The sequence below is a fragment of the Astyanax mexicanus genome, unplaced genomic scaffold (genome assembly GCF_023375975.1).
Source record: "Astyanax mexicanus isolate ESR-SI-001 unplaced genomic scaffold, AstMex3_surface scaffold_40, whole genome shotgun sequence".
In the NCBI taxonomy this organism is placed as follows: domain Eukaryota; kingdom Metazoa; phylum Chordata; class Actinopteri; order Characiformes; family Acestrorhamphidae; genus Astyanax; species Astyanax mexicanus.
In genome coordinates this window covers 6466-33875 of record NW_026040050.1, presented here as the reverse complement: position 1 = coordinate 33875, position 27410 = coordinate 6466, and the positions used below count along the sequence as shown (strand labels likewise).

The following is a 27410-nucleotide window of genomic DNA, read 5'->3' as shown; positions in this document are numbered from 1 at the left end:
AGGTAAACTTCAAGCTGAAGGAACATTAGAGTCAGATCACACATAAGGCACATCAGCTCTATGTTTACAGACAAAAAAATGAAGCATATGAAGAAAATAAAACTGTCTCTGTCTCTTTGCTGCATCTGGCACAGGGTGTCTTGAATCTGAGCAGGGTACAATGAAATCTCAAGACTATGAAGGGATTCTAGAGAGAAATGTGCTGCTCAGTATCAGAAAGCTTGGTCTCAGTCGCAGGTCACAGGTCATGGGTCCTGTAACAGAATAATGACCCGAAACACACAGAGCTAAAAAAACACCCAAGAATGGCTAAGAGGAAAATATTGGAATATTCTGAAGTGGCCTTTATTCTATGATCCCTGACCTATTGAGAATCTTTAAAAGGAGCTGAAACATACTGTCTGAGACAGCTGGAGCAGTTTGTTTATGAGGAGTGGGTTAAAATACCTGCTGAGAGGAGCAGAAATCCTATTTACAGTCACAGGAATCGTTTGATTGCAGTGATGAGTTTATTTTTTGTCAGATTCAAAGTATAGCTGTGACCATTGCAGGGTTTTCTTTCATTTCAATACAGTGTGTGTATTTTAGCATAGAATGCTAATAAAATATATTCACTATCATGCAAAAACTTTTTAACTTGTAATTCTTTTACAATTATGGTATCAATAAAAAATATCTGAAATGACCTGTAATATCTTTCTTTTCTATATTGCCTTCCATTAAAAGTTAAGGAAAACTTTATTATTTTTTCTTTTAGGTTGCTGTTTTGGAGGTACAAGGTTTTTGCTACAACAGTGACAATGTGAGAGGTCAGAGAGGTCAAACATTATGATGAATACAACAAATAGACTTACAAAAAAATGTAGAATAAAATGGCGCTATTTATTGTTTTCTTTTTAACCAATGAAGGAACAGTTGTTCAGATGTTCTTGATGTTTGTTTATTCATAGCTTAAACAGAAAGAAGGAATATAATAAGAGCTGAGAATCAGGCTCAGAAATGGATGTATGACACCTGGACGTCTCCCTGCACTTCTAGCATGTTGATCTGACTGTAGGGTGAGCGGTGATAGAAAGTACACAAGTGTTGCCCATTAGCATACACCTTAAACTTCTCTTCACCACAGCGAATGGAGACCTGAGAGAGAGAGGGAAAGAGAGATTTATTATATTTATTAATTGCTTAATTGCTTGATACGTTATTGCTAACTAAATAGGTGAGAAATTATGCAAACTAAATTAAAATAATAAAATAATCAAACCTGTATAAATGAACTCTCACCTCAAAGAACTGTCCCTCTAGGAAGGGGTTAAAGTCACAGTCTCTCTCTTCGTCCCCCCAGCAGCCCCCGATCAGGCTGTTTCTGATCACAATGCCCTCCCTTATCCGAGGGTTAATATGGAAGGCAATGTCTCGTGAGCCACCCACCACAAAGTTGATGCAGAACCTACATCAGAAAACAAACATTTTGTATTGATATCAATATTGTGTTGTTGACAGGAAGTGGATGGAAAATGAAACAAATCTTGCTTTTTACTATTGCAAGATATATAAGAAAATACATTTCAATGTCATTTACCAAAATATAGTCTAGCCCTATTTGAATAGATGCAGGGGGGGGGGGGGGGGTATACTATCCCAATAAAGTAACATTACAAGTATATGCAGTAATACAGTACCAGTACATTTTAAATTCTGTGTTTTTTCATTATTTTAAAATGTTCTGCATTATAGATGAATACTAAAGTCATTCAAACTATGAAGAAAAACATATTGAATTATTTTTATTTTTTTATGCTTTATATTTCAGATTCTATAAAGTAGCATCTCTTGCTGAAATAACAGTTTTGCACATCTTGGCTGGATTGTCAGTTTTATGAGGTAGAGTCACCTGGAATTCAGGCTTTCAGTTAACAGCTGTGCTGAACTCACCAAGAGTTAATTTCTTGAATTTCTTGTCTCTCAAAGTGTTTGAGAGCATCAGTTGTTAAGTAGTGAAGAGGTAGAGTTACAGGTATACAGTGAATAGCTCTATTTGAGTAATGTTCTAATCCAGATTATGAGAAGAACTACTCAACTAAATAAAGAAAAAATGCATTTTGGAAATGAAGGTCAGTCAATCTGAAACATTTCAAGAGCTTTGAAAGTGTCCTCAAGTGCAGTCACAAAGACCATCAAAAACATTATGATGAAACTGGCACTCATTAGGAGCGCCCCAGGAAAGGAACACCAGTAATTCCTGTACAGGATAAGATCATCAGAGTTAAGAGATAAGAGCATCTAAATGCTTCTTTACAGAGTATTTTGTTTTTTTTTTAACCCCTTTAAGTCTTCATAATCTGGATCACTTTATTATTCATTTACAATGTGGGAAAAAAACATAAAACATTGTATTAAAAGGTGTGTCCATATTTTTGACCGTTACTGTATATAAAATGTAAAATAATATTCTATAAACTGGAGCCTTTGCCTTAATTACACACATAAATACCTGTCAGCTCCGTATGGCACCATGCCTCTAACTATAATGGTCCTCTTGGCTGTCATGCCTCCAGGGATCATGTCTGAATAGGGAATGCCCTGAAAACACAAATATAAAAAATTATTCATAGCAGACAAAGGAATAGAAAATGTTGCTAAGAGACTGTGAGCTGTGTTTGATACTGGTTTATAACTTACTCTTATTATATAATATACTGTTATTTCTTCATTTTCTACAGGATTACTTCAGACTGACCGCTTTAGTGCTTTTTTAAACCAGGGGTTCCCAAACTACAGCCCGCAGGCCATTTGCGCCCCGTTTCCTTTTTTGAAGTGGCCCGCAAGGTATTTTAGAAATAAAATGAAAGTTGGCCCGTAGGTTTTCATAATATGAGATTCAAAGCTTAAACGCTAGGTGTCAGAAAAAAGTCTAAAAGTGGCGAGAATGCACAGTTGTAGTGCGAAAAATGGGCCAAAGAGTCTAAAAGCGGCGAGAGTGCGCAGTTATAGTGGGAAAAACAGGCCAAAGAGTCTATATGCGGCAAGAATGTGCAGTAGTGGCTCAAAAATCGGGGCAAAGAGTCTAAAAGCGGAGAGAATGTGCAGTTGGAGGCCATTAACACGGGCCAAAGAGTCTATATGCGTCGAGAATGCGCAGTAGTGAAGCAGAAATCAGGCCAAAAAGTCTAAAAGCAGCAAGAGTGTGCAGTTGTAGCACAGGAACACGGGCCAAAGAGTCTAAAAGCAGAGAGGGTGCGCAGTTGTAGCGCAGGAACACTGGCGAAAGAGTCTAAAAGCAGAGAGGGTGCGCAGGAACACTGGCGAAAGAGTCTAAAAGCGGAGAGAATGTGCAGTTGTAGCGGGGAAAACAGGCCAAAGAGTCTATATGCAGCAAGAATGCGCAGTTGTAGCGGGGAAAACAGGCCAAAGAGTCTATATACAGCGAGAATGTGCAGTTGTAGTGCAGAAATTGGGCCAAAGAGTCTAAAAGTGGCGAGAGTGCGCAGTTGTTGCTCAGAAAACGAGCCAAAGAGTCTAAAAGCATCAAGAGTGTGCAGTTGTAGCACAGGAACACGGGCCAAAGAGTCTAAAAGCGGAGAGGGTGCGCAGTTGTAGCGCAGGAACACTGGCGAAAGAGTCTAAAAGCGGAGAGAATGTACAGTTGTAGTGGGGAAAACAGGCCAAAGAGTCTATATGCAGTGAGAATGTGCAGTTGTAGCGCAGAAATTGGGCCAAAGGGTCTAAAAGTGGCGAGAGTGCACAGTTGTTGCGCAGGAACACGGACTAAAGAGTTTAAAAGCGAAGAGAGTGCACAGTTGTGGCGCAGAAATCGGGCCAAAGAGTGACTGCACATATATTGCTTCTTCTGGCCCCCAACAAAAAAAAGTTTGGACACTCCTGTTTTACACTGACAGAGCACAGAGTCGCTGTCGTTCTCAGTCTCTTCCACTTTGTTATAATAACACTGCCGGTTGGCTGTGGAATATTTAGTAGTGAGTAGTAAAATTTCACGACTACACTTGTTGTACAGGTGCTGCATCCAATCACTGTACCACAGTGCTGGAGTTCACTGAGCTCCTGAGAGCCTGAGACCCGTTCTTTCACTAATGTTTGTAGAAGCAGTAGAAGCATGACTAGCTGCTGCTTTTATTAATCACCTGTCTATGTGTAAGTGATTGGAGCATCTGAGTTTAATGATTTGGGTGGGCGAGCAAATAATTTTGCCAATATAGTGTATTCTACTTCAGGAACAATACATGGACAGAAAATTTAACAAAAAATAACACACTTGTTTTCCTACTTACTGGGTTGAATATAGGCTGCAATCCCATTACCTGAAGGAAATTGTATAAATAAATAAGTTTACTAAACAAATAAATCAATAAATGAGAATTTACTACTTATTTAGTAGAAAATACAAAATAAACTTAGAAGAAACAAAAACATCTATAAATGTCTCCTAAACAGCAACCCTCTAAGGCCCTGATTTTGTATAAAATAATAATAGTTTAATAAAATAAATAATGTAACAGAAATAAAATAATGTAACAACAATATACACTACAAAAATAAGTGTAGATTATCTAATATATGAATATAAAATGCAAACATACAATTAAAAGTAAATACAGCAAATAACATGATACAATATGGCACAGCTCTATCACCCATCCTAAATTATTATTAAACCTACTGGCAGATTTCCACCTGGAAAGCCCATGCCTCCTCCCTAAAAAAACACAAATAAACACTCATCATATAAAATATCATATCATACTAATGACCCCAGTCACCTACATATCTTATATTAATTAAAATCACCATCAGATATCAAATATGTACACAATATACACACTTATTATTGATATGAAATATTATGTTATAATTGATAAGCACTCAATAAGCACCTTTACAGCACACAGAGAAACCCAGAAATAAGCTTAGTTCTCACTCACCCCCATTCCAGGTCCTGGATAACCTCCCTAAAGGACATTTCACACACAACAAAAAACAGCAAATTATATTTAGGGTGTTTAAAACTAATTGAATCAATTTTAATTAAGCAATCATATCCAAATCTCTTACCCCAATGCCCCCCATTCCACCTCCTGGGTATCCTCCCTGCAATCATACATTTGTTATACAATATTATATATAGAAGCCTATAGAAACACACTCACACAAATATACAATACAACAATAAAAACAGAAATACACACCCCCATGCCACCGCCAGGATAATATCCCTGCTGAAAAAAGCAGCAATTCAGTACAAAGTGTATCACATTATCATACTAACACATTATCTGATATACATCCCTGGAAAAAAAATGAGAGACCACTTTAAAAATGATGAGTTTCTTTGATTTTACCAAATTGAAAACCTCTGGAATATAATCAAGAGGAAGATGGATGATCACAAACCATCAAACCACCAAACTGAACTGCTTGAATTTCTGCACCAGGAGTAAAGCAGCATAAAGTTATCCAAAAGCAGTGTGTAAGACTGGTGGAGGAGAACATGATGCCAAGATGCATGAAAACTGATTAAACCATTGCACCAAATATTGATTTCTGAACTCTTAAAACTTTATGAATATATACTTGTTTTCTTTACATTATTTGAGGTCTGAAAGCTCTGCATCTTTTTTGTTATTTCAGCCATTTCTCATTTTCTGTAAATAAATGCTCTAAATGACAATATTATATTTTTATTTGGAATTTGAGAGAAATGTTGTCTGTAGTTTATAGAATAAAACCACAATGTTCATTTTACTCAAACATAAACCTATAAATAGCAAAATCAGAGAAACTGATTCAGAAACGAAATTTGTCAGATTCTGTGGTAAATTGAGGGAAAGACTTACCCCTCCCATTCCACCTCCTGGAAATCCTCCCTGCAGAGGATCAGTCAGTTAGTTCTTGTAAGTTTATCATGTTACGGCTCTTCATTTATAATCATCTATGCTGTTATAACAAAACTTGCACTCAGGATTTTATGTTGCTGCTACTTCCCTACTCTACTTTTAGATTTTTTTTGTATATTATTTTGATATCTATTGTATTCTTATTTTAATTTAATTCTATTTCATATTTATATGCATCTTATTTTAACAATTACTCTTTACGTGGAACTGAACATTTAGATAACAATTTCGTTCCACCTCATGTACCACATGTGATGTGAATGACAAAGTCTTCTTGAATCCTTAAATACACCACAGACATGCTTTGCTTTATGTAAAGTTAAGACCCGGGTTTTTGTTATTCTATGATGAGAAATACTGTGTTCTTTGACAACCTATTTTTCATTATATTTTCTTCAACAAATAAAAACTGAACAAAAACATCAAAGACTGATGAAAGAGCAAACTATTTGTGATGTATTTTATTTTATTTTCAGTGATCAGAACATAACTGCAGCACCACACAGCCTCTTTATGACCGGTAATCATAGCAGTCTGGAACTCGAGCCGTGAGACAGTTTATAAAGCCTTCACTGCATTTTACATACTATTAATTTAGCGAAACTAAGAGTTTATGAAAAGTAGCTACTTTAAGACACTTGTGGTTGTTAACATTAACTTAAATAAGGAAGCAGAAACAAAATGTCCTTTTTCCATTTCTCTGAGGCACATGTTTACTGCAACAATGTTAACACTGCACTACTGAACCTTTTCACTTTTGTCTCATTTCATTGCTGTAGATCAGTGATTCTCAAACTTTTTAGACCAGGTAGCACCAATTACCAAACTAAAACTTCCAAGTACCCACAAGCCATTTCACAGGAACACCTGTACCAAGCACACATGCTTGTACACAGTAATTTAGACATGTAATTCACACATATACATGTGTGGAGCTTGCCTGCTTTTACAGTCTGTAAGTTTATACTATGGTAAGTTTTTTGATTGATTATTGTTTCTGGTTAATACAGTATTTTAACCTATTGAGAATATCAGAATCAGTATTTAGACAGGGGAAAATAAACAACAAAAGAGCCTAGCAGTGAACTTCAGTGTTTTATCTTATTTATCTATTAACTGCAATGCAGAAACTGTAGTGAACTGTTGGTGACTGTTGTTTTATATTTAGTTCAGCAGTTTTGGTGTTCCACAGGGTTTTACTCTGGGGACACTAAAACTGATGTTAATAATTATAAACTTGTAGTTCTAAGAGTGAAGGCCTGAAGTGTAGCTTATATAACAGTTCTAATGTGTTAAACGTGTGTAATGGTAGGAAAATTACAGGTAAAACTTTATAGATTTTAGTTCTTATTATTGAAATACAACCACACTGAGATTCTTATTGTACCACCAGTGGTACCCGTACCAGAGTTTGTAAATAATATCTATAACTCATATTACTGTAATCATGTACATATTGCAACGCTTGATGTAAATTTATAACCAATTTAATATTTATATTTTGTTTTCTTCTCTGCATGCCTGTTAATACACTGTTTGTTTGGGTGAAGGTTTTAATAGCTAGAGGCAATGTTATGCTGGATATTTGTAGGAAATAATAAGTACAGAAGACTGTATAATCTGTGTAGTTGCAAAAGAACGGATATGGATGTCTTTGTAAAGTACACCCACAGCTAATCAGTGGCTTTAAACAACAGCTACCAGCACTGCTGTTACTGGACTGGATGGGTTTCAAATGGAGTTAAGACAGGTTAAGACAGGACAAATACAGGACAGGTTGTATGGTCACTCACCCCCATGCCGCCTCCCATTCCACCTGGAAATCCTCCCTGCAGGAATTTGAAAGAAATCCCATTTTTATACATTCATATGGCAGGATTGCTGGACTTTGGTTAGGCTTAATCTATAACTAAACTGCACTATCATTAGTAATTCTTAAGCCTCAAGCACTGCAGAATTAGAGAATTGGAGCACATTGAAATTTCTGGGCTGGGGGAAGAGATGCTATTGGGTGGATAGTTACTTGCCCTGTCCTCCATAGGGAAACACACAGAAGAAATCTGGCGCAGGTTAATGGAGACCATTTATTGGGCTGGGGAGCACCACAGTTCACCCATCACAAACCAGGATAACACAGTTGGCAGAACATTCAGGCTACAACCTTATGGGTTCACATCTCCACTCTCTCTCTACATGTACAAGTATTAACATTCTATCGTGGATACACCTCATAGAAGGCACATAAAGTGAGCATTACAACATGCTTATACTAAGGTCTCTTATACACATTAAAAAATCTCCTATCCCCAATTTGATATAATTTAGCATTATCCCAAACATGAAAATGCTGCAACTGGCAACCTGATTGGTTATAATTGTATATGTTTATGGAAGTGCCAAAAAATAAAACCAAAAAAGTGACATTTTGTATGTCTGTGTGTGTACCAGGCTGCCCTTACCATATTTCTACTAGACTGCTATTGGCTAAAATGCACCCAATATGAGGAGATGGACAGTTTCAATCATAAAAACCAAACCAAATATTTGAAAATATCAGAGGGCCATCGATCAGCCCTCAATCCCTTCTAAAACATTTATAGGGTTTAAACAATTATAGGGTTAAAATCAGGTCAGTAGAGTGTGCCAGGCTTCACAGGCTAATGAGCTGATTAGTCAGTGTGACTTTAAACAGGGCTCCAACACAGGCCAATGTATAAAAATATATTTTTTTAATATATTGTTTTTGTTCCATGAATTCAAATTTTATGCAATGGCAAAATAACAGGGGCTGTAAACTGGCTTGTAAAACTAGATCTGAACTTTTTCCACCACAGCCACATTCACATACTTACTTTTTATAAATCAAAAAACAAATTATTATTTCATAACTTTAATGTCTAAGAGCGAAGACAATACTTACCCCCATGCCTCCCATTCCTCCCTGCATACCCTAAAACAAGAAGAGGCTTTTAACACTTCTAGCCCTGCTGAACATGCTGAAGATTAAGAGCGTGTTTCAGCACAACTTATTCCATGCAAAGCTTCAGAATTTCAGACCCAGTTTTATCTCTCACCCCGAGGATGTTGATGGTGTCAATGGCCACGTCTCCTCCGATCTGCAGGAAACAAACCCTTTCCAGAGGCATTCTGTGCTGGAACAGGTAGAAGTCTTTCCCATTCACGTTTATCTGCAGAGCCACAAAAATACCCAATTAATCTTTTCTCTCTGGTACCGTCAGACTCAGTGTCAGTGTAGGGAATGTATTTGAACAATTACATCTCAATCCTAATAAGTGATTCTCTTCAGTTCTTATCGAGTTCTACACACCTGATAGCCCTCAGAGTTCACAACGATGATCAGCTCGAAATGCTCCCCCTTGCGGAAGGGCATGTGCTTGACTTTCTCTTCCCCTTCCCACGAGCCATTCTGGAAGGTATTGAAGATCACCTTGTCCCAAAGGTCAAAACGAGGGTTCAGGTGGAAAGCAACGTCACATCCGTCAAATTCAGCACACTGCAGATTCACATGAAACCTTCAGAGGGCAGCAGAGAGGGAGAACATTAATTACTGCTGGTAAACACTGGCAATTCTAATTATTTACATTACATTACATTACACTTGGCAGATGCTTTTTTGTAAAGCGACTTACAAATAAAGATGTACGTTTAGCAATAGAGGACATATTCAAGGCAAAAAAAAAAAAATGACCGGGTCTAAAAGAGGCAAAGGGAAATAGTGGGATAGAGGAGTAAAGGAGGGGAAGCAGGAAATGAGGTTAGAAGTAGTTTGTTTCTTTTTTTTGTTATTTTAAAATTAAATCCCAATTTTACAGATCCAAATACCCAACCCACTCATTAGGACTCCCCCTATTACTAGTGATGCCCCAACACACCAGGAGGGTAAATACTAGCACTACTCCTCCGATACATGTGTACAGGTCAGCCACCACCTCTTTTTGAACTGCTGCTGATGCAGCATTGCAGAGTAGCGCATTTGGAGGAAAGTGCAGTGACTAAGCAGAGTGCAGGTAGGAAGTGCAGGTAGGAAGGAGCTGTTCTGTCATCACCTTGTAGGCGATTGTAAGAGCTTTGAATTTGATACGAGCATCAACTGGTAGCCAATGGAGCTCAATGAGCAGTGGAGTGACATGTGCCCGTTGGTTTTGGCTGGTTGAAGACCAGACGTGCTGCTGCATTCTGGATCATCTGGAGTGGTTTTATAACAGTAGGGCATTGCAGTAGTCGAGGCGTGATACGACCACTGTTTGTAGCAGAAGTGTGGTGGCCTGTTGTGTTAGAAATGGTCAAAAGTTTCTGATGATGATACGAACCGTTAAAAGCACAGACAAAAGCCACCACAGGTCTAGGTCCTCTGCTGGCTGTCTGCAATATCTCGCCTATATCATAAGAAAGCAACCGCATTGTCTGGTGATGTATATTTGAGCATACATATTTGTAAGCAGGGTTATTCACCATTATCCTGTATATATTTTCCACACAGAATAGCCACTGGACCACAGGGTACAGAGGGGGTTAGGCCCTAACCTAAATACATCAGTTTTTTCAATCATAGGCTAGAAGATATGGGGGGCACTTCTTTCCCCTACCATGCATTGAGTCAACTAAATTATGTATGTGTGCCATAGGAGCGTATGTTACGTGTTTCCAGCTGTGAGATGTTTTAAACATAAAAGGTGGGACCAGCCTTAACCACTCTCTCACAAGCCAACCCGGGTGCTTGTTATGATGCTGTTTTTATTGAACTAATTATTATTTTCTGTAATAAATGTTCTTTTATACACAGAACAGTATCAGCGAAGACTTATTTCATGCATCTACATGACATCACAACACAAGATACTACACTGGTCTGGGCCCAGTCCAAATATCATTGAAAACATTATTTCATCATCTTTTTATCATAGGGGAGAGATGATACTCTTAAAGCAGCTCTGAAATTAAACTGAATCTAAGAAGCTTTGATTCATTTTTGTGGTAAACAGGCCAAACAGATCTGAGCTCCAAAACTAATCATTTGATGTAAATGTAAATCATATTGTAATAAAATACATAAATTGCACTTTTTAAAACATTTAATTAGCTGAAAAAACTGTTTTTCCAGTGGAGCAATGTGCTTTGTTTTTGGTCTCTTAGGCTGCACCATAAACTCAATGAAGGCAGTGTGAGACGCTTGTTCTTTAAGAAGGGGGCGGGTCTACCCAATGAGTCGGTAAGTCTGGCTCCACCTCTGGCCTCTACTGCACAGACTCTGTTTGCAAATTTGACAATATCAATGTCTATTAAACAGAAGAAAATGGAACAACGGCGTATATGTGAAGAGTTTGATTCCAAAACGCGATAAACGCTATTTAAAAAAAAAAAAATGAGTTAGAGCCAGAATCAGAATGTTATGTGACCACTCTTGAAAAGCCAATATTCAATTTTCATCAAAACGCCACATCCGCCGTGTAATACTGCCCTGCTTTCTCTCTTTCTTTCCAAAACGTAACAAACGCCAGTCTTGATTTCCCGCAGAACGCCACATCTCCACTCATCCAATCACAGGGCAGCATTCTACGAGCTATAGAATGTAAACATCATAGCACGCGCCCTTTTGAGCCGGCCGGCATTTCGTGTAGCCTACTTTCACTTTCGTTTTTCACTCTCAAAGTCCGCGAAAATGAACGGGTTTGATGGTATAGAGGAGCCTGTTCGTGTAGCAGAGAAAGCCATCAAAAGAGTCTCCTGTACGTGAAAAGGTGAAGAAAATGAGGCATTCAGGAGGGGGGGAAATGCTGGCTGTCATCTGCAGTTCACACACACACACACACACACTATACTACACCACACTACACTACACCACACTACACTACACTACACTACACTACACTACACTACACTACACCACACTACACTACACTACACTACACTACACTACACTACACTACAGCACATTAATGTAACGTGATTTTGGGGATTTTATAGTCTTAATGTCTTGTTCGTTAATGAAATTTTGCACTTTTTCGAAAAGAAATGTTTTGAAATTTGTGTTTTTAGGCCCAATGGTCAAACTATTATATTCAGATGTACAATTTACTGTTATTTATTATTGTATTTTGCACATTTTCAGTAAAAAAAATAAATTCTATTGATGCCAAAGGATATATAAGACATTTTGAAAAAAAAAAAAAAAAAACTTGGCATGGATTTATTGCGTTTTGCGAAAAAACGAATCATTTTTAAAAATAAATCTTTAAATATTAAAATCTTGATTTGATTTTTTTGTGTTATTTTAACCTTAGTATGGTATTTGATAGAAAAACGGTGAACGGTGGTTTTCAGCCTACCACTTTCTCGCTAAAGAAAACCCTTTTTCACTCAAACTGATAAAAATGGATTTATAGCGTTTTGGAACCAAACACTTCATGTTTTCTTCACTGATTGTGCAGGTATAGTATGTCTGACCGTGAAAAATAACGTATTTATTTTTGACCAACAAAGGAGTTCATGATCAGACTGAAGCTGGTGATACGATACCACCCTGCTTTAACACATATATAATATTTACATAGTTGTGTAAGAGGCCTCACGGTGATCAGACTGAATGAAGGTGGGGGAAGTTCAGTTAGGTTACAGTTATGGGCTTCTGATAACTGTGACTTATGAGTCCTGCATGACTGTAAGCTTGGTGTTTTCTTCCTGAACATGTTTTAGTGGTACCAACGTCCTGCCCTCAATCAGATATGAAAAACAAACTGGAACACCTTAAAGTACATAGAGCGATTAGACCCACTTTTGTTTGAAAAGCAATTTATGGTACTTGTGAAGGTTTAAGAGGAAGGCGTGTAATCGTGTACGTGTTAAATACGTTTTTAAACGTTCTTATATTTTTATATATTCAGCTGTGACAAGTTGGATCATGCTGATAGTCTATGAAACTCAAGAGCTTAACCTGTTGACTTACAAGCTTCTGACTCAACCACAGTATCACTCCTGACTATCAAACTTCAGTTTAGACCTCAGTTTAGGACTTAATTCATCTGAAATGTTCAGCATGGAGACAATTCCTTAAAGGTACAAAGCCTTTAAAGCTTTGTGCCTGGCCCACACTACAGGATTTTATAAATTTCAACCAATGTTGAAAACTTAAAATCCACACATAAAGACATTTTTACAGATTTATTTTGTCATTAATTGCTGAAAAAAAAAATCTAATTGCTGTAAAATTTTAGCCCATTTTTCTTTGTTTGCAGTCAAAAAAAAATCTTTCACCATGTGCTCGTACAGTTGTGAAGTGCCGAGTGATCGCCAACGTGTCGCAGATCACTAACAAATATGTGGCATGCTAAATATCTAACCCAGTCGGCGACTGGGAGTCAACAGCAGGACTACCTACAGCCAATGGGATCAGAAAAAAAAAAGAAACACAGGTCTAAAACACATCTTCTGCATGACCAGAGCTCACAAGTGAATCCTCTGTGAATGGTGATAAATGGAGCTAAAAGCAAAAACTTAAAAAAATAAAATAAAAAACTTAAAAAATTTAAAATAGTAGAGAAAGCATACCTGTATATTTGCATTATTACTAACTGCTGACTGTTTGGTGGCTGATGCTGAAGATACAGGCAGAGCATGATTTAAAGTCTTATATCTCGAGTTTAAAACCTTTGAAAAACAATGTCTGCATTAATGAAACACTTGATATTGTTCTGTGCTGAGGAAATATATATATTAAATATTAAATATTTCAGTCTAAAAATGATTAATTCAGGGTATTCTTTTGTCCACGCTAGACACTCTCTGGCATGGTTCTGCCATGTTCTCGTGATAAAACTTGTTTCTGGAGAGAATCCAATGAGTTGGTGATTTCCCACGGTGAAAATGATGTAATTAGTGTAAAAGCCACAACAACTCGTGACTTTAACACAACCAGGCATGTAGTGTGAACAGCACAATGACCCCCTGACACTATACCATCTGCCCTGAATTAATCAGCACACACTTTAAAGGAGAACTCTGGTGTAAAATGAACTTTTGTTGCAGTAAAACATGATACAAAAGTATTTACCTCTTATGAATAGCACACCTTCGTTCTCCCACAGTATTCTGAGAAATTTTAACAGTTTGTCCAAACACCCTTCAGACTGGGCATAATTTGCCCCGATGAATCACTTTTTCCACCGTTATCCAGGCTCAAAAAATGGGATGTAAACAGAGGCTTTTAATAAGCTTCTTGTGCACTTTTTAAGTTATTAATGCCTCGTTTTAAATGTCAGATTCTAGCAAGGAGGTGTGGAGCTACTTTGAGCTGGATAACAGCGTAAAAAGTGATTTATCAGAGCAAATTATACCCCGTATCACCCAGTCTGAAGGGTGTTTGGACAAACTGTTAAAATTTCTGGATCTCTGAACGCAGTGGGAGAACGGAGGTGTGCTATTCATCAAAGGTAAGAACTTTTTATCATGTTTTACTTCAACAAAAGTCCATTTTACACCAGAGTTCTCCTTCAATACACACAAAGCCAACAGCTCTCATCCTCAACACTTTAAAGGAGCCAGCTGTTTCCCATACTAAATTGAAGTTCCATCTTAAATCACGATAGCTCCACTGTAAAAGCTGCTGCTGTATAGAGTATAGGAACCTAAGAATTTACACTCGATTCATAGCGACTGTTACTTTCCTATAGGACCGACAGGGCAGCCGCCAGTATGAACTGATAACTACAGGAAATTCTGCATTATATCTAAATATGAAAATCATTTAAAATTCATTATCGAGGATGATTAACGTGATTAAAGGGCAGAAAATAAAAGTACAGCCTGTTTAAAGTTATCCCTCCACAAACCAACTAATCTGCTTCATCACCACTTATAACATGATAAAATTACTGCAAATCCTTCATTTAAACATATTTATGTACTATAATGCACTTTCCTTACTTTAATCATTTACAATAAATAACTAAATGACCACTTATGAATGTAGTAAAGCACATTTAAAGCAGTTGGTGGTGTAATAAAATAACTCTAAATGTAGAAATATAGTGCAGAGTTTAATATACAGTGCCCTCCATAATTATTGGCACCCCTGGTTAAGATGTGTTCTTTAGCTTCTCATAAATTGAGTTTTGTTCAAAATAATATAGGACCACGATGGAAAAAAAAGTAAAGTCCAACCTTTAACTCAAGTAAATTTTAAGGGGGAAATAAAATCCCTGACTAAGAAATAATTATTCTTCATAAAATCACCTGTTCCACAATTATTGGCACCCCTAACAATTCTTAGGAAATAAATTTAATAAAAGTATTTCTGTCACTTCTACAGTAGTTTACGAAGTTGATTAGAGTATGTAGGAACATTTAATTAGTAATTCACAACTTCCTGTTTCCCTGGGGTATAAATATGACGTGACACAGAGGCCATTTATCTTCAACATGGGAAAGACAAAGGAACATACCATTCAAGTGAGGCAGATGTGTGTTGACCTTCACAAGTCAGGCAATGGCTACAAGAAAATCGCTACTCGCCTACACCTGTCCATTTCTACTGTCAGAGGAATTATTAAGAAGTTTAAAACAACTGGAACAGTGGTAAACAAGCCTGGACGAGGACGCAAGTTTATTTTGCCACCACGCACAGTGAGGAGGATGATAAGAGAAATAAAAAGTTCTCCAAAGCTCACTGTTACAGAATTGCAACAAATTGTAGCTTCTTGGGGTCACAAAGTCTCCAAAACAACCATCAGGCGCTATCTACATGCCAACAAGCTGTTTGGGAGGCATGCACGGAAGAAACCATTTCTCACTCACAATCATAAACGCAAACGTTTGGAGTTTGCTAAGCGGTACTATGACTTCAACTGGGACCGTGTGCTTCGGTCAGATGAAACAAAGATAGAGCTTTTTGGCAACAAATGCTCTAAGTGGGTCTGGCGTAACACAAGAGCTGAGTATGCAGAAAAGCACCTCATGCCCACTGTGAAATACGGCGGGGGATCAGTGATGCTGTGGGCCTGTTTCTCTTCTAAAGGCCCTGGGAACCTTGTTAGGGTGCATGGCATCATGAATGCTCTAAAATACCAGGACATTTTAAAACAAAATCTGGTGGCTTCTGCCCGAAAGCTGAAGATGGGTCGTCACTGGGTCTTTCAGCAAGATAATGACCCTAAACATGTGGCCAAATCTACACAGAAATGGTTCATCGCACACAGAATCAAGCTCCTCCCATGGCCATCTCAGTCCCCAGACCTCAACCCCATTGAAAACCTGTGGGGTGAGCTGAAGAGGAGAGTGCAGAGGAGAGGACCCAGGTCGTTGGATGATTTAGAGAGAATGTGCAAAGAGGAATGGTCAAAGATCCCTCTTTCTGTATTCTCCCATCTTGTGAAACATTACAGGAGAAGATTAGGTGCTGTTTTGTTGGCAAAAGGGGGTTGTACAAAGTATTAACCTCAGGGGTGCTAATAATTGTGGCACACATGATTTGATGTTAAATAATTATTTCTTAATGTGGGATTTTTTTCCTACTGAATAAATTTACTTGAGTTAAAGGTTGTATTTTACTCTTTTTTCCATCGTGGTCCTATATTATTTTGAACAAAACTCAATTTATGAGAAGCTAAAGAACACATCTTAACCAGGGGTGCCAATAATTATGGAGGGCACTGTAGTTTAATATAGTGCAGAGATCTGTATATAGGCTGACATATTTTGGTCAGCTTTATTAAAAAGTAAATCCTGTATAATGAAGAAGAGCTTTACTATTATTGTAATATAATAGTAATATTGTATATTTATATTATTTTTATATGTATAAAAATAATATACTATATGTATAATGAAGCAGAGCTATTATTACTATTACTATTTAATATTACTATTAAAAACTATTATTGATGCAAAATTTACAGAACTGAAATAATAAATAAAATAACTACAGCGATAAAAGCAAAGCTATGCTAAGCTATGTGACTAATGAGTGAGCCATCATGGTGGTAATCCATCAAATCATTTACAAGCACTTCATAAAAGGAATTGCAGCATTAGGCAAAACAACAAGGTTGCAAATAAGCTTGTAAAACTGCATCTGAGCATTCATAGAGTATATACATTAAAATACAACAAAGCGTACTGACAAAAGTGCACCTTTTAAAGTTGTGTTTGTGCAACTTTAAATGCACTTACATTAAAATTTAGTCTGCTTAACTACCTGCCAATTGCATAGATTCATGAACAAAAATGTGCCCAGAATATTTTTTTTTTTTTTTTTTTTTATCAAATTTGTACATTGATCATTTTTTTATTGTTATAGGAATTGTCTACTGTGTGGTTCACTATACACGTTTGTATCAATCAGGGGACTTTTGGGACTATTTCGAACACGTTTATAATGAACAGATTATCAAGGTTTTGTTTTCAAAAGAAGAGTTAACATAGTGGTGAAACACATAAAATCAGCCTCCTGTTCAGATCACCCACCTGTTAATGTGATGATGGATCTTTCCCTGAATGTAGATGGACATTCCTGCCCTAAGACCCCCACCGATAGGTCCAACATATGGGATGTCCTTAAGAACACACACACACACACACACACACACACCCCTCATGAATGTTCGGGTACAGTTAAATCCTGAAACTGGTTAAGACCCTGATCCAGACGTGTACTCACTGGATTGTAGATGGGCTGGTAGCCTGGTGGGGCTACGAAGGCCATGCTGGCTGGATGGAGTGTGTCTGTGCAGGTGAGGGTCCGGCTGGAGAAGGTCAGTAGGTGAACAGGAGCAGAACGGGGGCACGGTCAGTGAGCCGCTCTTATAGCCAGGTCTAATGGGAGGGTGCGGCCAGACCTGCACTGATAGACTCAGTGTTTGTTCTGCCACTGTTATCAGCAATTACTGCGCTCACGCCAGGAGTGGTCCAGCCCAACAAAGGACAGCAGCTAAGCTATCAGGTCTGTGTGTGTGTGTGTGTGTGTGTGTGTGTGTGTTTTGAAAGGGCGTGCCTGTTAATGTACATATGTCTGAGTCATGTACAGTGTTTGGAAATACACGTTCATATTTTATATACAGAATGATACAGGCAGCAGTAAGAAATCACGGTGGTACAGTGGTGTGAGAAAGTTTGTGGACCCCCTTTATAAATCACTGATTGTTCAGATCAGCAATTTCAGTTCAATAGATCATATAGCAGATGAACACAGTGATATTTAAGAAGTTAGATGAAGTTTGTAGGATTTACAGAAAGTGTGCAATAATTCTTTAAACTAAATTATACAGGTGCATAAATGGGGCCCCAACCAAAAAATGACATCAATATTTAGTAGATCCTCCTTTTGCAGAAATAAGAGCCTCTAAACTCTTTCTACAGCTTCCAATGAGAGTCTGGTTGAAGCTTCTGGTTGAAGGTATTTTGGATCATTCTTCTTTATAAATCATCTCCAGTTCAGTCAGGTTTGATTCAGGTTTCTGATCATGAACAGCAGCTTTAAATCTCACCACAGATTTATAATAATATTCAGGTCTGGAGACTGAGATGATCTGAGATGATCATTCCAGAACATTGTACTTGTTCCTCTGCATGAATACTTTAATGCTTTAGTAGATTTAGAGCAGAGTTTAGTGTTTAGTGTTTAGGGTCGTTGTCTTGTTGAAGTATCCAGCCCCGGCACAGCTTTAACTTCAACTTTCTCACTGATTCTTCAACATTGTTCTGAAGAATCTGCTGATATTGACTGGAATCCATGAGTCCCTCAACTTTAACAAGATTCCAGCACCTGCACTGATCACACAGCCCCACAGCATGATGAACCACCACCAGATTTTACAGTGTTTGTGTTGGAATGCTGTGTTATTTTTCCTCCATGCATAAATAACCGTCCTCCAAATAACTCAATTTTAGATTCATCAGTCCACAGAACCTTATTCCTTCATACCTCAAGCGACTCTGTCTGTGGCTCAGAAAAGGCTTCTTGTACATTTCTCTCTCATACAGCCTCTCCTTGTGTAAAGTGAGCTGAATAGTGAATAGTGAACGATGCACAGTGACTCCACCTGCAGTAAGATGATGATGTGGGCTCTGTGGGTTCACTGTGGCTGTTCTCTCCATCCTTCTCCTCTGATTATCTGAGATTTTTCTTGTTCTGCTGCTTCAGTTCTCAACTGCTCTGCTTCAGTTCTAGAACTGTGTCTGTGGTTCTTCCATTTCCTCACTCTGTTCCTCACAGTGGAAACTGCAGCTGTATTCAAATCAATAAAACAACAAGAGTGCCCAAATTTATGCACCTGCCTATTTTAGTTTAAATAATTATTTCTGTAAATCCTATAAACTTCATTTCACTTCTAAAATATCACTGTGCTCATCTGTTATATGATATATTTAACTTAAATTGCTGATCTGAACAATCTAATTTTAATGTTTTGTAAAGATATGTCATGAGTACTTGTCATTGAACTGATAGGCATCTCTTAAGTGCTTTATAGTGTTTAATGATTAATTTATTAGCATGACTCACTGCACTTCCCGGATATGCAGAGTAATTCAGTTCCCAGATGTAGACATTGATCACCAAACTGCAGTTAGCTAATGATTTTTTTCTGCAGCTGGAAAGCTGGAATTGCTTTAAGTATCTATCTATCTATCTATCTATCTATCTATCTATCTATCTATCTATCTATCTATCTATCTATCTATCTATCTATCTATCTATCTATCTATCTATCTATCTATCTATCATGTTCTGTACCAACTCATTAAAAATGATTTGGGTGTCTCTTCAGATATTAAGAAATCGTGCTTTTCTTTTAAAAACAGTGCTTCTGATCCGCTCACTGCTCATTCTGGTCCTATTTCCACACCTAAGGTTGCCAGGTATACAACACAACAGCAGACAAACACAGTGTACTGCAGCCTTACTCTACTTCTAAAACGTGTTGTGACCAGAGACTGAGTAATATGTAACAGGAGTTTGATATATGCAGACTTGATGGAGTCCAGATGGCCCACAAGACGAATGCAAAGATGGCTAATTTTCTCCTGAATGGTTAAGATTACCTTAGAAATAGTTACACAGTGCCTATAGAACAGGGATAGGCAATAGGCATGAAACATCTGGCCTGTGAGGTTGTTTAAACTATAATTAAAGATAAATAAAATAAATAAATAAATAAAAAGGTTCCTTGGTGAGCTTTTGTTTATTTACCTCCCCTGTCTCTCTCAGTTGCGCGCCACGTGACTTTAGTTTCCACGCGTTCTTGCTTTTCTGCCCATTCTTGAGCTCCCGGTCTCCTTATAAGGGCGTTTATTTTCCCAGCCGTGTCCCAATTCACTAGCCGAGGCAGCAGTAGTGTATTGCACCACAACCCTGACGACACGAGTTCCATTCCGCATGAGAAGCGGTGTGTTCATTTATGTATTACTTTCTTTCTTCTTGGGGTTACCTGCTTTGTGATCAACTGGTCGGTTATTGGGTTCAACATCCCTCTGGGCTGGAGAGCTTCATCACATTACACTTTATTTTACAATAATGGCTATATAATGGTTTGGAAAATATCTGGCCCGCGGCCAAACTTAATTGCAGACCCCTGATATAGAACATCTTCATAATCTGTCAAAATCTGAAAATGGGGAAAAAAAAACCTTTTTTTTTAAAGTTGTAATTGTCCTTACTTCAAAATAAAACTAGCTCTTCTTTGATGAGTCCACTACTAGCAGAGTGGTGGAAAGTAAGGAGAAGGATACAAAACGATGTAAGTATCCCTCTGAGAACTTTGAGTATGATTTAGAGCATTAGGTAGATGTGAGAAGTGTATGGCACCACCAACACCTTGCCAAGTTTGGACCTTTCCTTCCAATCTGGAAGACGGAGTCAGGAGGACACTGATCAGGGAAAAGCTACCATGAGGCAAACATCAACTCTGAAGGACCCACAGAGCTGAGGTGGGTCAGCAGGTGCATGTGACAAAAATCTCACAAGCTTTACACAAAGCTGGTCCGTAAGGCAGGGTGGAAAGACAGAAGCCACTCCTATAACACTGCCATGCTGAGTCACTGAAAAAAGATTGGAATGACATTTGGCACACTGGTTTTATGGTCACATGAGTCTAAAATTAAACGTTTGGACTGTACTCCAAGCAGTATGGTGGCAAAACCCAAGACAACACAGCACACCAGCAACAATTCACCATCCTGACTGTGAAGCATGGTGGTGGCAGCATTGTCTTATGGCCTTCGTGAAAAAAAAATATATACTTATATTTAATACAATTTAAGTATATTTGTTTGAGCTGTCCAACTGAACACTAAAAACATATTAAAAGTGTGATTAAAATATATATTTAACATCACATTCATTTTGAGGAGTGTATATAAACTGGTAAAACCAAAAGCAAGATATCTCATTGCTGCAAGGATCAGCTGATAAAGTTCTTTTGTGCTTCTTCCTGTGCTTATTAAAGCGCTGTACAGGTCATTTAAAACCAGTGTGGCTGCAGAGATGTTACTGTGTCTGAAACCAGACTGGAAATAAAACTAAACAGAGTTTTAATAAGAAATGATTTGAGTGAGATTCTAAAATATTTGCAGGATATGATAGTTCAGAGATGGGTCTATAATTATTTAAGTTCTGTTAGTAAGAAAGAACCAAGCTCAACGGCAAATTGTTCTTAAAATACTGAAATCAGTTTAATATTATTTATTGAAACAGGATTCTGGCAGATATTCATTCAGGTTTAAAGAAAAACAAACTCTCTCCTGCTGCTTTCAGAGCAGTTCATACAGGCACACGGTTCTGATACATCATCTCACACACAATCTCGCACCACACCACGTGTGTATGTATTTAAGCCGGTATGTATTTAAGCATTGCTGTCGCCTCTCTGCATTTTACTATCGGTGACTTCTTGTGAAGCACGAATAGGAGAGATCTAACAACGCTGTGGTTCTTTATTTGGTAAAAAGTATAAAGTGTGGCACAGGACTGAAAGGAACAAACGTCTGCAGGCAAAATAAAACCCTCTACAGCTATGTTGCTCTCTTTCTTTATCTTGTACTACTAATTTCTTTATTTTCTCAAAAAAAAAGTACACAATAAATATTCACTTAGAACATCTGAATAATCCAAAGCAAAAATAGATCATCTCTATATATTTATTTTGACAAAATAAGTTATTTGTTCAGTCAGACCTCAGTCTGTGTGTAGGATACGGTACTTCTTAGTCTCAGGCTGTGTTTAGACTGCAGGCGAATCAGAGCTGTTTCTCCAATCAGATCTGCTGAGATGACGCTAAAAAGCCACCATACAGGTCAGATTGTAAACCAACTCATGATTTGTTGCTGCCTAGTCTATTAAAAATCAATCAGAATATAATCTAGATATGGCAAAATCAGATTTGTGCTGGCAGTCTGAATTTAGCCTGAAACACATATTAAAAATTAAAACTGCATCAAGTGGTTCTTTAATAAATGTCACACACCCTGATAACAACATTAATGTGGACCAACCTGGACCACATCCGGCATTTATTATCGGCCCATATGCCACAGGAAACGATGGTCCAGAAGTGGGCCAGATATAGTTTTGTTGGCTAGATGCTGAACCAATTTTTTAAAAAATATATATAAATTCCTTTGATTTACATTTGATTAATAAAAATACAAACCTTTATATATTCATAAACAGTTTTTCATAACATTTAGCATAAAAATTATATTTTAAAATAATTATACCTTGGGCTAAGTGCTGCCACTATGATCAGGAGATCGCTGGTTTGAATCCTGGTCATGCAGCTTGCCATCAGCTACCGGAGCCCTGAGAGAGCACAATTGGCCTTGCTCTCTCTGGGTAGGTAGATGGCGCGCTCTCCTCACACCCCTCCAAAATTAAATAAATAAATAAAATAATTATACCTAAACATTTTCCCGAACCACTAGTGTAACAAACAGATTTTTTAGAATTACAATTTCTGGCAACGCATCTGGCCCACTTCTGGGGCAGCGTTCCAAGTGATGAGTGAGCGTCTAATAAACACCAGATTTTGGAAGATTAATATTTGGTATCGGGGGAGAATTTTTTTTTTTTTCTGGTTTGTGAGTGTGAAGGACCTTTAAAAGGTCTAAAGAAACGTCTCAATTAACTATTATTTACAATATCCCTAGTCATTAAAATTTAGTCAATTTTAATAAATGGTAGAACCTCTATTAACGGCATCTATTAAAAAAACACCTGAAGCGTCTTTATTTTTAAGAGTGTAGACAGGAGGCCGTAAATACTGTATTTCTATATTTTCATACATCCGTTTGCTGGACTTTTCCAGCTAACAGTGTTTCTGTAGAAGTAAGTAAAAGAAAAATGTGTGTAACAGGGGGATGGAAACAGTGTCTCATCCTAAGACTTTGGAGTGCAGAATAGGTTGTTGAAGATAAGTACAAAGTACTGGCTCAAAGCTCATGTCTCACCACCAACAACAGTTAAAAAAGAGAGTTCGTAGTTTAAGTAGTTTATAAGAAATCGTCTACAGAAAGAAACGGAGTGAGGAAGGCATTTAGAGTTTCTTTCTTTTCTCATAAGAAGTGTGTTTCTATACAAACGGTCATATATATATTTACCGCCGCACAGAGCAACAGCCTGGATTAAAACCGTGAGTAGCTCACAGAGCAGGAGATCAGCAGTGAAGTGGCTCTAGTTCTGTGGCTCCGGCACGTGTAACGTCTATATACACATAAATAAATATAGACAAAAAACGTACATACTTTACACTAAAGTCTTAAATACTCATTCACTTACTGCGTCTAAAAAAAGATCAATACTGACTCCCAATAAAGCAGTAGAATATCTTCATACTTCTCATCATTGTAGCTGATTCAGTATTAGGCACTGTGATGTTTTAAGATCCGTAACGACACGAAGACGGGACTGAGAGAAGGAGGGAGGAACCGAGGGATCGTTTTATCCTTTAAACATTTTCCCTCAATAATAAAATAGAAAGGCTGTGTGTACAATCGTCCTCATTCTGCTCCCTCTCTCTCTTTCACACACAAAAAAACACACACACTGCTTATTATTCATCTCTCAACTCACACTCTCTTTCACTTATTCACTCACGCACTCACACACACACACACACACAGGTAGGTAAAAGGCTCAGGGTGTGAGTGTGTGCTTCAGAGTATGGGTAGTTTAGTTACTCAAATTGAAAAAATAAAAATTTCGTTTCTGTTTCTTGTTTTTTTTAGATGGCATTACTACTTTGTTGGCATTATTTTCCTCAGACACACCCCCACGCCCTCACACACACACACACAAGCACACACACTATATCATATACTCTATGGCACTGAGAGTTAGCCGAGCTGATCCTCATATTGCTTTCTGAAACAGTCACCGGCTGGGAAGAAGTCCCAGCATCGCTCCTGGTACATCTTCCACACATACGATTCCTACAGAGAGAAAGAAAAGAGAGACAGGAGTGATAAGCTAATACAGTTAATACAGCAAATATGAAGAAGTGAGAAGTGTGTGTGTGTGTGTGTGTGTGTTTGGGGGTTTGTGAGTGTGTATAGTCAGCAGAAAAACACCAACCTGTCCAGTGTGCTCCGTCTCATCTTTATTGATTAAATACATCAGGAAGAACCTGTCAGGAAAGGGCAGAAAGGATAAAATCAGATTTTTTGCAAGAACAAAAAAATGTAATAATGAAAAGTAATATCACTCTGAATCCTGGAACTGATCCACTCACATGTAGTTGGCCAAATTGTGCTCTTCCAGAGTATGTGTTTCAAATCCATGCGGAGTCGTGTCAAAGTAGTCACTTCCTATTCCGCAGATGAAGCACTTAGTCTGGGGAGAGAGAGAGAAACACAGGTAGAGGAGTCAGTAATGTGTAATCTGGACATTTTTTTCAGTATTGAGTAATCTAACGTTTTACTATTTTTAATCCAGTAATCAGATTAAAGTTACTTATCCATGCACTGTGTGTCACTGTGTGTTACTTTTTTGTCATTTTCTTTAGTTTCTACAGATACTGTAGCGTTTGTCAAGCCGCCATGCTCTCCTTTCACACTACCGAACTCCATTTCCCAAAATCCAACGAAGAATGGTGTCAATTTCACCCGTTCACCTTCACCCAATCACGTTACGCTTCAACGCTCAGACTCCCATGTGTTCTGAGGAAGTTCGGGTTCATGCTCATTTATATTTCTCTTTATTTTCTTCCTCTTTTTGGATTTGATGCATTGTTGGACTGTGTATTCAACTACAATTCCTGTATCTTGTGAGAGTTTTGTTTGCCTGGCTGTTGTTATATCTGGTTTTCTGCCTGTAAATAAATCAGTTTTTGCATTTTACTCGGTTAGCGTCACTCCATCCATCTAGTCTGCCGTTACAGCGTTTGGCTGCACGCAGTGAAAAGATGGAAGAGAAATACGTTTACAGTCAGATCCAGTTATTTCTGGAACTGTCGGCCAAAACCACGCCAAAACAACAACAGGCTAGTGAGCTAACAAGCTAACAGGGTAAAGCTAGCACTCAGGCACTCAAGCTGAACACACACACTCGCACACACATTCACACACAGACCCTGCACTCTCTCCACCTCGGTGGGTGGAGAGAGGGTGGGTGATATGGCCCTAAAATAAAATCTAAATATTTCATGGTATTGTTTTGATAATGATACTCTTGGCAAGATGACAAAACACTGAATGAAAACATTATATCAAGAATACACTCACTACTGCAACAACAACAAAAAAAATTAATTTAATTGTGTATAATATGGCACACCCCTAACTGAGATATTAGAATATTATCAGATTTGTGACAGATATAAATGATCCAGAATGTCATAAAACTACTAATAAAAATGCACTCCAAATATCTCCATATATCCAGGATTAAAGTAGAATAAATGAGAAGGGCAGATATAATCCGTCTCTAATAGATATATATATATAATGGGAAATGAGAACGGTGTGAATTTTTCTTTTGCTAAAAACAGTAAAAAAAAAATAAAAATAAATAAATAAAAAGTACAACCCTGATGTGATAATTAGGGGTGGGTGTTATGGCACAATATTTTAGAGTATAATATCATTCATGATGTTTAAAAAAATTTGCCAGTATTATTGCATATGATACTATACACGTACCTCTCTCTCACTCACACTCACACACACACACACACACACACACACTTTCACAGAGACCCTGCGCTCTCTCACCCTGATGATAAATGCTGATGATAAACTCTTTACAACATAAAAACACAATGTCAAATCTGGAGAAATGTTTGGAGTCACAGCGAAACACTTACAGAACAAGTCCCAAAGGTGGAGAAAAGCTTCCAATAAAATGAGTTTATATAAAAATTGCTATAACTAGGCTTATAGGATGTAAACAGTGGTTTTTAATAAGCGTACTGAGCACTTTTGAAGTTATCAATTCCTTGTTTTAAATGTCAGGGCTCTCCGGATTCTAGTAAGGAGGTGTGGAGCTACTTTGAGCTGGATAAAAAAGTGATTTATCAGGGTAAATTATGCCCTGTATCTCCCAGTCTGAAGGGTGTTTGGGGATAAACTGTTAAAATTTCTGAGGTGTGCTATTCAGCAAAGGTAAGAACTTTTTATCATGTTTTACTACAACAAAAGTCCTTTTTACACCAGAGTTCTCCTTTAATGTGGCAGGTGTGTGTGTGTGTGAGGGGTGGGACAGTTGGGGTGTGTGTGTGTGTGAGGGGTGGGACAGTTGGGGTGTGTGTGTGTGGAGGGGTGGGACAGTTGGGGTGTGTGTGGAGGGGTGGGAGAGTTGGGGTGTGTGTGTGTGTGTGGAAGGGTGGGAGAGTTGGGGTGTGTGTGTGGAGGGGTGGGAGAGTTGGGGTGTGTGTGTGTGTGTGAGGGGTGGGAGAGTTGGGGAGTGTGTGTGTGTGTGGAATGGTGGGAGAGTTGGGGTGTGTGTGTGTGTGTGGAGGGGTGGGAGAGTTGGGGTGTGTGTGTGTGTGAGGGGTGGGAGAGTTGTGGTGTGTGTGTGTGTGAGGGGTGGGACAGTTGGGGTGTGTGTGTGTGGAGGGGTGGGACAGTTGGGGTGTGTGTGGAGGGGTGGGAGAGTTGGGGTGTGTGTGTGTGTGTGGAAGGGTGGGAGAGTTGGTGTGTGTGTGTGTGTGGAGGGGTGGGAGAGTTGGGGTGTGTGTGTGTGTGAGGGGTGGGAGAGTTGGGGTGTGTGTGTGTGTGTGGAATGGTGGGAGAGTTGGGGTGTGTGTGTGTGTGTGGAGGGGTGGGAGAGTTGGGGTGTGTGTGTGTGGAGGGGTGGGAGAGTTGGGGTGTGTGTGTGGAGGGGTGGGAGAGTTGGGGTGTGTGTGTGTGGAGGGGTGGGAGAGTTGGGGTGTGTGTGTGTGGAGGGGTGGGAGAGTTGGGGTGTGTGTGTGTGGAGGGGTGGGAGAGTTGGGGTGTGTGTACTTGAGGGGTGGGAGAGTTGGGGTGTGAGTGTGTGGAGGGGTGGGAGAGTTGGGGTGT

At 38.4% G+C, this 27410-nt stretch overlaps 1 protein-coding gene and 1 long non-coding RNA gene across 2 annotated transcripts; both read right to left on the bottom strand.

Moving 5' to 3' along the window:
- Positions 1-863: 863 nt before the first annotated feature.
- On the bottom strand, positions 864-17742 carry LOC103039168 (galectin-6). The gene is made up of 15 exons (XM_022686467.2): positions 17581-17742; positions 17388-17476; positions 9238-9442; positions 8984-9097; positions 8830-8859; positions 7703-7738; positions 5850-5879; positions 5202-5228; positions 5068-5103; positions 4938-4964; positions 4676-4711; positions 4287-4316; positions 2492-2580; positions 1282-1447; positions 864-1137 (listed from the first exon to the last, which is right to left on the bottom strand). Exons 1-15 carry the CDS (start codon positions 17623-17625, stop codon positions 994-996), a joined length of 1104 nt encoding a protein of 367 aa, XP_022542188.2. The 5' UTR covers positions 17626-17742; the 3' UTR covers positions 864-993.
- A 3823-nt stretch (positions 17743-21565) lies between these two features.
- LOC125794535 (uncharacterized) lies at positions 21566-24750 on the bottom strand. Its single transcript, XR_007433619.1, has 3 exons — positions 24644-24750; positions 24487-24538; positions 21566-24344 (listed from the first exon to the last, which is right to left on the bottom strand). It is a non-coding gene; the product is annotated as an uncharacterized LOC125794535 (long non-coding RNA).
- Positions 24751-27410: the final 2660 nt, after the last annotated feature.